Genomic DNA, 10,642 nt, shown 5'->3' on the forward strand with positions numbered 1-10,642 from the left:
TCAGTGATTAGTCGTTGAGAGTAATGGTGATCAGTGATTAGTCATTGAGAGTAATGGTGATCAGTGATTAGTCATTGAGAGTAATGGTGATCAGTGATTGGTCGTTGAGAGTAATGGTGATCAGTGATTAGTCATTGTGAGTAATGTTGAACACTGATTAGTCGTTGACACTAATGGTTATAAGTGACTGGTCGTTGAGAGCAATGGTGATGAGTGATTAGTCGTTGAGAGTAATGGTTATAAGTGATTGATCGTTGAGAGCAATGGTGATGAGTGATTAGTCGTTGAGAGTAATGGTTACAATGATTGGTCATTGAGAGCAATGGTAATCAGTGATTAGTCGTTGGGAGCAGTGGTGACCAATGATTCGTCAGTGGGAACATAGGCTTGTGCAAGCACAACTCAGTGAAGGTTTACACACTGGTGGTGAGTCAACCAAACCTGCTTTCTCAACTCATATAACCAGCAGCTTTGATATGAGCTGGAGCGCTGTAAAGTGCAAGATGAGCGCTATAGCCTGCTCAAAAGTTGCTAAATTTGTCACTGCACTCTTTTTTTTTTAAATAAAGCCGCTGAAGAGATCTGAAAGGTCACCAAATCTAATGACAAATCCAAGTTGGAAACACTGAAGCTAACCCTGGCCCTCATCCCAAACATTTCACCTTTGCCTAGTTTTAGTCTGTGCACAATGTTGAATTAACAGCTACTCCAAAACCACAGATAATCAGGGGGTGTCAAAGGTTTTCCCATTCAGCTGAGTTTAGACCAAGCAAAAGCAAAAAATAAATCCAGTGTTCTGAGCAGCTAACACTGAGTGAAGGAGATATTACAGAGTGTCTATAATAGATAGAAGCGAGTACAAAAGTTTGCATACCCCTAACACAACAAAGAACACAAGGTCAATCACAGAAGTTGAATGTGATGTTGTAGGGGGTTCGTGCTATATGGAGGTACATTACAAGGTAAGTACAGGTAAAAGTTTATATTCCCTTAGGATACAGGAATTTAAAGTGTAGCAACAGAATATCTGGTTTTTACAAGTCTATAATTATATCGCTGATATAGAGAGTCTCTAGTAACTGACTCCAGTGTCTTTTGTATCCTCTGTCTTTTTGTATCTTCTCAGTTCTGATATTCAGACGAACTTTTCCAGATTGCTTGGCTACTATTTTCCCATTATTCTGCAGATATCTGTTATACACTGCCTTCATCAAATACGATCTAGACACTAAGAAGGTCATGGGGGAAAAAACATCTTTTCCAACTATTTCTACTGATTTTGTCTTATATTTATGATTATCTACATTTTAGTTTTAAAATCTTTGTTTGTTTGTTTGTTTTAGATCAACTGTAAATTGCATGTTTTTCACAAAGGGTCTGATTTCCTCTAGAAAACATACCATTAGGTGAACTGGCTTTGCTAAATTGTCCCTTGGTGTGAATGAGTATGTGTATGCGTGTGTGTGTGTATGTGTTTGTGTGTGCATGGTGCTGTGCGATAGACTAGCATCCCAACTAGGGTATATTCCGGCCTCATGCTCAGTTGTTTTGGGATAGGCTCCCAAAAATAAAGCGTGTACTGAAGATAAATGAATTTCCTGTTTTTCACCAAGAAACCAAGGGGGGTGCAAACTTTTGCACTGACCTGTAGATATGAGTGATCCATGCACATCAACCTGCCTGCATGACAAGTCATCACTGGGGGTATTTTTTAGATCCGATGTAGAAATCAAATGATTTCTTTTCATTTTAAAAAGTGTCAGAGTGTGTGTGTGTGTGTGTGTGTGTGTGTGTGTGTGTGTTTGAGCGTGTGTGAGCGTGTGTGTGCGGGTGTGAGCGTGTGTGAGGGTGTGTATGTGCATGTGTGTATGTGAGCATGTGTGTGTGCGTATGTGAGTATGCGTGTGCGCGGGTGTGAGTGTGTGTGAGCGTGTGTGCGCGTGTGTGTATGTGAGTGTGAGCATGTGTGTCTGTGTGTGTGTGTGTGTGTGTGTGTGTAGAAGCTACAGAAGGTGAAGGAGGTGCCACACACACATGCAGTATAATGGTTCAGTGTAATGATGTGAACATATTAAAATCACTGGGATCACATTTTACCTTTTCGACCCTTTCGAGTACGTAAACGTGAAGGTGGCGTCGGTGAATAGAAAATCTGAAACAGGGAGGAAACACATGTTACCAAATGAAAGATCTATGAAACACTATACAAATAATAATAATAACAATAATAAAATATGAGCCTAGAAATGCACGCAGACACAAGGAACGTCCCTCTCAACAAGTGTAGTCTCCATGGCAACATCGCGAGGGGTTTCCGCTGTCATCGGATATTGAGGAAGCGACAGAGAGCTCGCCTAATTAATATTTACACAGCATACTCATGCTTGTTTACACTCTTCACACAGGCTGTAGAGTCAAACCGATGCTTTATTATAAAGAAATAGCGTTCATATGCACGCACGAAGTGCATTATGGGAATATTAACGCTTTACTATGAGGACAGTAAGGTGTATCTACCTATGTGTTGTTATGGTAATGCCTAATAGCTGCACTAATAGATATATATATACATACACACACACACACACACACACACATATATATATATATGTGTGTGTGTGTGTGTGTGTGTGTGTGTAAAACAGTCCATCTGGTGTGGAAACTCACCCGAGAAAAGGCAGTCTTTCTCCGCCTGGCACCTCTGTATAACGATGTCGACGTCTTTTTGAATTCTCTCTTGCCTTGAACACATCCCCTTCAAACTCCAAAACCCTCAAGCGGAACGGCCTTTCGGAGAATTTCTACAAATATTAACGCTCGTTTTTAATCCCGTTCTTCTTCTCCTCCTCCTCCTTCTTCTTCTTCTTCTTCTTCTTCGTTCCTTCGTTCTCAGTCACGACGGAGAAGCGTGTAGACAGAGCTGACCCAGGTGTCACTACACTAACCGCTCCGCTTTCACTCCAGAGACTCACAAGCTCTCATGTCGTCTCAGCAAAACACCGAAATGAAATACATACACTGAAGGGGGGGGGAAACAATAATAAAAATAAAAAATAAAAAAAACAAAACAACAAACGCAGCTCACTCGGCAGCTGGAGGCTCCTGTCTCGCGACTGATAATAACATGTAGCTGTCAGTTTGACGGCGGAAGCATCGCTGCTAGCGCTGCTCGTCCCTGCGCGAGCCTCAACAATGGCGATTCCGAGCGAGCGCGAGACCTTAAAGTGAAACTACCTCAAAAAAAACAAAAAAAAGAAGAAAAAAAAAGAGAGAAGAAGAAGAAAGCGCGACGGCGGACCCGTTAATAAACACGATAATAAACGATATCCAGTCGGACTCAAATCCAACCTGGTGATGATGTCATGGCCGTGTTTTATTTCCTGCGCATGGTAGATTCCCTCAAGTCCAGTGTTCGGATAACAGAGTGCTGAATTAATATCTGTAGTGTCCTTAGAAGGGGAGGGGCTACTGAAGAACGTAGTCAGTTTTAGACTGGAATAAAGTTGGTTCGACGTTCGATATTCGTGGAGATGCAGATACTAAGGGACCGTCTCTAAAGTTACACACGACATTGTTAAACACGATTCTAACTTCAATAGTATTTGAAAGGAATGACTTACAGTCATATAACCAACTGTAAAGTCTTCATCTAGGTCTCAGCTATAATGCACACCTTTTAGATTTCTGATATTTAATAAAATAAATTATCAAATCATATATAAATATTGCCATGTATTTTATTACTGCATGGGCTCCTACACAAAATATACCATTATTTAAAGCTCAATAGTATTTGAAGGGAATGATGTACAGTCACACAACCAACTGTATCGTGTTCATCTAGGTGTCAGGTATGACACACACATTTTGGTTTTCTTCAAAAAAAAAATAGATCTCAAAAATAGATATTTAACTAATAGGATGTCTATTTTTTGACGTTTTTTTTTTTTACGGATGTCTGACCACCGCCACGCAAAGATCGCGCTGCGCTGGACGCCGCCACGGGGGAAGAGAAGAGTAGGGCGGCCGCGGAATACTTGGCGACGAACATTCATGGAAGATCTACGAGCGCTCGATGTCAAGTGGGAAGATGTGGAAATCGACGCTTCCGACCGAGCCCGCTGGCGAATGCTTGTTGCCCGATGCGCCCCGCTGCGCGGACGGAACTAACTAACTATTTTTTGAAGAAAACCATACAATCCAGTACGGGTCATATTGATCCCCTTTATGCATTCGTGAAGGTTTTGGGTTTTTTGTTTTTTTTTTTAATGTGTGTGTCATACCTGATACCTAGATGAACACGTTACAGTTGGTTGTGTGACTGTACGTCATTCCCTTCAAATGCTATTGAGCTTTAAATAATGGTATATTTTGTGCATGGGCCCATTCTGCAGTGAAATTCATATCTAATTTACATATGATTTAATAGCTAATTTTAATAAATATCCAAAATCTAAAAGATGTGCATTGTAGCTGACACCTAGATGAACACTTTATAGTTGGTTATATGATTGTAAGTCATTCCCTTCAAATGCTATTGTTACAGGCCGCAAGCATGAGTAACCTGTGAGCAGATATTGTGTCCTGTTTTGTACAGGAAAATCAGACACAGGAGATGTTAACTGTGATCGCTCAGCAGGCTGTTCTCTGTCTGTATTAAACAGAATATATATATTTTTTCTTCTTCTTCTTCATTTTAACCACTTCGACAATAATATTCCTTGTAACAAATAACACATTTAGCATCACATTACAGTATGGAGGTTAATATATCAAACCGCTGGAATAACATATTTTACAAATTATATAAATGTACAAATTTGTTGTTAAGTTCAATAGAACTACTTCACGTATCCCAGTCTTAACTGGTACTATGACTCATAATTACTGCTATTACCAGCTCCAAAATCATATCCATCCAGTAGCTTTAATACTGTTAAGCCTACTTGTTTCACACATTTACTACATTTCCAAATACAAAATATAAAAACAACACAGAGGCCTACGTTATACAAAATCCCTCTGTCTCTTTAACCTTACCAACACATTATAACTATATATACACAACTATTGAAATAACTGTACTTTATAAACTTTAGCTTTAACGAATACAGAGAAAGGTGCACATGTCTAGGAGCAATGACCATAAACAAAATAAATGTCAACGTCGGAAGGCTGCCATGTCGCTGACACTTTTTACATGGGAGCTAGCTACACTTCAATTCAAGGTCTCTCAACTGAATAAACCACTGTTTTATACATAAAACGTTGTGAGAGCAACATAATTAAGGCTTTAAAAGTCATTAGAAATGTATTGCAGCAAAATATCACACACTACTAACCTGTTTTGTATAAGAAAATCAGACACAGGAGATGTTACTTGTGATCGCTCAGCAGGCTGTTCTCTGTCTGAGAAGTGGAAGCATCGCGCAGCCCTACTAGCACTCACATAAATGAACACGCCCCTTGTGGCATAATCAAGCAATTGCACCCTCAAAAATACTACTCAAATCCATTGCAAAAATACATTCAAATTCTTCCTTTAATACAGGCCAATACACAAAACAACTCAACAATTGTGACAATACATTTGTAGGCATCACATAAGTCATTCCCTTCAAATGCTATTGACGTTAGAAACATGTTTAACAATGTCATATGTAACTTTAGAGACGGTCCCTTAATTTCCGCATATCCGCGAATATGGAACGTCCGACGTCAAACCAACTTTTAATCCAGTTCAGTTTAGTCTGATCAGCTATCCATAAGCATAGCTAAGGGGTGGACACCGGCCAGCGGTGACCAGTGCCACCCCAGAGGGAAGCATGGCCACCCCGGGTAGAGGAGATTATTTTTAGAGATGGTACTAAGCCTATACAAGAAAAAATAAATAAAGGTGGATCGGATAGTCGATCTGATCTTGTAAGTAATTTAGCCTGAACTGTAGCACAACAAGGTAAAGTAAGTTAAAGGAGGTCAGACGGTGACAATAGCCATGTGGCTGTTTTCATTAAAGCGTATGATGTCAGTGTGTGAGTTGTATAGGAATGCACACAATTGTTTTTTTGGTACTGGTAATGTTAAATCTAAATTACTTACTAACAGTACGTTCACACACACAGCGAGTCACAGCCACAAAGCGATCAGAGATCATTCATTTTCAATGCGAGCCGGAGACTTCCGGAGACGTGAGCGTCAAAGACCGTTGTTGACTAGATGTGGGCGTGTCCAGCAACGCAACAAAGTTGAACTGTGAAGATTTAACTTTATGCAAATTTGTAGTGACTTGGTGTAACGACTACCAGCGGGTGTGAAGATAGTAGAGCACACGTGATCCGTGATCCACCATGCTGCCTGAGAGTCCGAATTGTTTCGTGGACCCAGACAGTCCAGTGCTTGGTGTTTCACCACAGACGGATGGCAGCGATGGCAAAGAGCACACACTACTTCACCCTCACCTCGTAGGATATGATGCGTATATACACTGGTGAAGTTTATATACAAACACTCTCTGTCCAGAATGTTTCATTTTAGCGGCAAGAAAACTGGTTTGTGGAATGTTAGTTGCGCCACCCACTGATAAATGTTATTATGGCAACCAGTAGCAGGAACACCTACTTTCGACTTCATAGTACATTGACAAAATCACTGTATGTGTGATTGTACCTTTACCCTCTTCGTCCCTTGTAAGACATAAGGCCACAAACAATTTCCGCTACCTGCCTCTGTCCTTAGCCATGAGTCGTGCTTGTCCCCAAGTCTAACCCCAGGACGTTTTATTAATTAACTCACTTTTCTGGATGTTGTGCAGTCGTAGGGCAGCATGCCCACAGCCTAATTTGGACTTAAGGGATATTCAGACAGGACTAGTTTTATATGAGTAATGTAATAATGCTGGACTGCACATTCCAGAGTCGGTGAAGATTACAGCGTGTTTTACCTTCTATAAAACAGCCTGTAATAATAACCCCAGGTTAAACTAATTGTGTGTGAATGCACTCTCTGTGCTTTTTTAGGTATTCGATTTGTTCTCGACATTTAAGTCCAGTCGCAAACGTCACTTTGACAGAGGGACATTTATCACAAAATCACAAACTTCCCAAAAAATCTCCTCCCAAACAGAATGACGATCGTCCAGTTACGGCTTTTCTTTTGCATCGTCGGTGCCATGTTGTTTTATCAAACACTGAGGTGTAGCACCATGTTATGTATGACGCACGGGGCTGCTGTGTCGGGTCGTCAGCACATAAATGACGAAGACACGCCGATCTCTAAAAATTTCTACACAAATCTCTTATCCGGTGCGAACTCACAATAAATATCACAGATGTCCATAATAACAATTACTTTACAGATATGTGTCCTTAAAACTAACTCCATCTGAATAGGGCTTTATTACTGCACCTAGAGGTCAAAAATGGGAACTGCAACAAGCGCTAATGGAGGCCCATTGGGGAAGGAATCATGCTGCCCCATGCTCGTGCTACAAACATTTTTAGTGGAGGTGCAGCAGCAAACAGGACAATTAATTACATTGCCGCAGTTTTTCTGCAAACAAAGACAATGTATAAATGCAGACAGTGTGTTTATAATGCAAATATGGAGATGAAAAGGGAATTATGGAGTGGATTATGTACCTACAGTATTTTCCAGCTGTGCAGTTATTATCCAACTTCCAGCTATTCTTTAAAATAACTTGTCTATAGTAAGCAAGTAAGTAAGTAAGTAAATCTATGTCTATGCTGTATACAGTCTATGCTATATTATTAGTAGTGATAATTCAGACACCGTTTCCTTTCTACCAGCACTTACCAGCTGACAAAGATGGTCTGCCGGCCTGTGTTTTGGCAGCTGAGAGCTGCCAGAACCGAGTAGGATTTATAAGCAGATGGGATGATTCAACAGGCCCTGTGTAGACAGGGGGTCCAAGAGGATTCTAGTGAACTAATATTGTCCAGGAAAATTAATATAACAGCGAAGTAGCCCTACCTGCAAAGCAAATCCATCCATCCATCCATCCATTTTCCATTTCATTTATCCTACACTGGGTCATGGGGAGCCTGGATCCTATCCCAGGGAACTCGGGGCAGATGGGAGGGGACACATGAGTGGGGTGCCAACCCATCACAGGGCACAACTGCACACATATTCACACACTACGGACAATTTGGGGATGCTAATCAGTCTACAAGGCATGTTTTTGAACGGGGGGAGGACACTGGAGGCAAGATTCAAACCCGCCCAACCCCAGAGATGCGAGGCAAACGTGCTAACCACGGTGCCCCTGCAAAGTAAATCACTAATCATCATCATCCATAGGCAGATGCTCCAAATACACAGATTTGTAATTGCTGTTATAGTAAAGTTTTCTATGAGGAGATGTTTATTTAGCATTTTTGGAGGAAGTCTCCAGTGTCAGAGCCTGTATGAGTCACCACTGTTTTCCCAAGAGATGTAGTTATTATTCAAACTAGCCTATCATTGCTAGATTTACAGTCTTTCAGTTTTGCATCATTTTACGGTAACCGAATACTATTATTACTACTACTAATAATAACAGCATTAATAAAAGTAAAACTCTAACTTTTTCATGACAGGACTTCAGGACAGAGGAGTTTGCGTTGCTGATTTTTTATTCTTTTGTCTAATTAGCATTAAGAGATTCATTCTTTAATAAATGAAAAATTGTTAACACCGGTAAATTGTGGTGTAAAAGGAATAAACCGCAGGAAGTACTATACAGAGGTAACAGGCCACCTCACACCACCACATTGTTGATTATATTCCTATAACTGCAAGTCCCATAGTGTTTTATTCCTTACATATTTAGTACAGCATTTGCTGCACAGTCACAAAGATGTTGCAAGCATTTGTCTCCTACAGTGTAATTCAACAGGACCACAGTGCCTTTTTTATCTCCATATACTACAGTTTAAAACACAGATCAATGATTCAAGGCTTGATGCTTTAGCCCTGGCTTATTAACAAGCTGTATTTTGGAGTTTGTCCAAGAAGCAACCAACACAGCAGCTGGGCTCCAATGTAGCTTCAGTCAGCAGTTGGACATGACCCATCCTCTTAAGCTGCACAAGAGTTAATCCTGACCACAGACATTTCATGAATGAAAGCAAACCCTAATTAAAAACCCGTTGATTTCCTTTCCTTTTATTTCAGCCCTCTTTCTCTATGAGATGCTGATGATGAATCACATGAATTGTTTAGCAAATGGTGCTCTCATGAACTCCATCGAGACACCATTCAGCATTCAGGAATCATTTTAATGCACTATGGCATGAGGCACTGTTTTACTTCCGAGCCCACAGCTGAGAGCCAGCGGTGCACTGTTCTGAAAGACGCACACAGGGTGAAATCTGTCGACACAGTTCTCTAGGAAATGTTGGTTGTAAAAAACATGCTGAGGTAAGTATGGGCATGCGGTGAGGGGCACTGTAAGTGTAGCTGACTGAGAGAGAGAAATTCCCGCACCATTGAATTGACTGCTTGCTGAAGTCGGCTCATTAATTCCAATTTCACAGAGTAGCAGATAGTTGGTAAGTGTGCCATCGAGGCACCCACATGTACTCAGATACACTTTATCATCTGCTCACCATGCTACGTAAAGTCGACTTAAATGTCTGGAGACTGGAGATATTTTCATCACCATATTCAGGTTATTCTACTCGAAATCTTTCTGCTGAAATCTTTTACCCTCCATGAGGCACCAATTTATAGCTATAATATAATTAATGTACATGAATTTATTAACATAAGCCTGTTAGATTGCCTTGGTCCTTTAAATAAAATTGTTATACTAAGATGTTCATGAATTTTAGAGTACAGTTTTAGGAAAAATATAAGGTCAAATCTAGCACCTTAAATGGTTCTTCATTACCTCTGTTCTCTTTACAGAGGTTTTTCATTATTATCCTACTCTTACAGCAGAGGGTTTTCCATTTAGAAGCAGTTTCCCATTAAAGCGCTAGAACTAATAACCATCCAAAGAAAGATCTCTTTTCTCTAAAAGTATTCTGTAACTAGTACTGGTTTGGCAGGACAAGACAAAAACGCAGATACAAATAAAAGATTCCATCCAACAGATGGTTTTCCTATTAGGTCTATAAAGGTCCCCTTAGACAGGTTGAACTATTAATTATCCAACGAGCCCTTAAGGAACCATTTTTCTCTATGAGTGTAGCAGTTAGAGCAGAAGACACTCAGATTCAAGTTGCATGTGAATCCTGTGAGATGTCAGATACTTTATGTATAGGGCTCAGGGGAAACGGTGAGGGGAAGAAGTGCAGGTGCTCTGTGTGCATGAATTTCTTACAGTGTTGGAGGCCTGGGTTCCTCGGGGGGATCTGTATAACAAGAACAGAGAGATGCGATTTGACTCACTGTGCATTAGTCTGCACTCTTATCTTCTCATTCGTAGCATTTTTACACCTCTCTCAGTGAGCCGGCAGAGAGAACCCTCTGCTGTAGGTTCTCCATAAGTTTCTGTAAATCCAAACCCAACCCTAGTTTCAGCTTTAGACATCCTAAAGCATCTTTTGTTCACTTTTCTAGCCACAAGCATCAGAATCTTGAAGCCTGCAATCTGATTGGCTATTTGCACTTTGGTGCACTGGTTTTCAATGGAAAA

The 10,642-nt window shown here is 40.6% G+C and overlaps 1 protein-coding gene across 3 annotated transcripts in view; it reads right to left on the reverse strand.

Moving 5' to 3' along the window:
- Positions 1 to 5,411, reverse strand: part of parp8 (poly (ADP-ribose) polymerase family, member 8) — a 49,337-nt gene extending 43,926 nt beyond the window's left edge. Inside the window, exons 1-3 of one of the 3 annotated variants that reach the window (XM_017452168.3) lie at positions 5,343 to 5,411; positions 2,668 to 3,018; positions 2,098 to 2,152 (exon numbers count right to left, since the gene is read on the reverse strand). In XM_017452168.3, coding sequence (XP_017307657.1) covers positions 2,098 to 2,152; positions 2,668 to 2,752 — 140 coding nt within the window. In that variant the 5' untranslated portion in view covers positions 2,753 to 3,018; positions 5,343 to 5,411. Of the gene's footprint in view, positions 1 to 2,097; positions 2,153 to 2,667; positions 4,190 to 5,342 lie in introns of those variants that run through there. The other 2 variants (XM_017452167.3, XM_017452169.3) reach the window with 2 other exon arrangements.
- Positions 5,412 to 10,642: the final 5,231 nt, after the last annotated feature.

The sequence above is a fragment of the Ictalurus punctatus genome, chromosome 22 (genome assembly GCF_001660625.3).
Source record: "Ictalurus punctatus breed USDA103 chromosome 22, Coco_2.0, whole genome shotgun sequence".
In the NCBI taxonomy this organism is placed as follows: domain Eukaryota; kingdom Metazoa; phylum Chordata; class Actinopteri; order Siluriformes; family Ictaluridae; genus Ictalurus; species Ictalurus punctatus.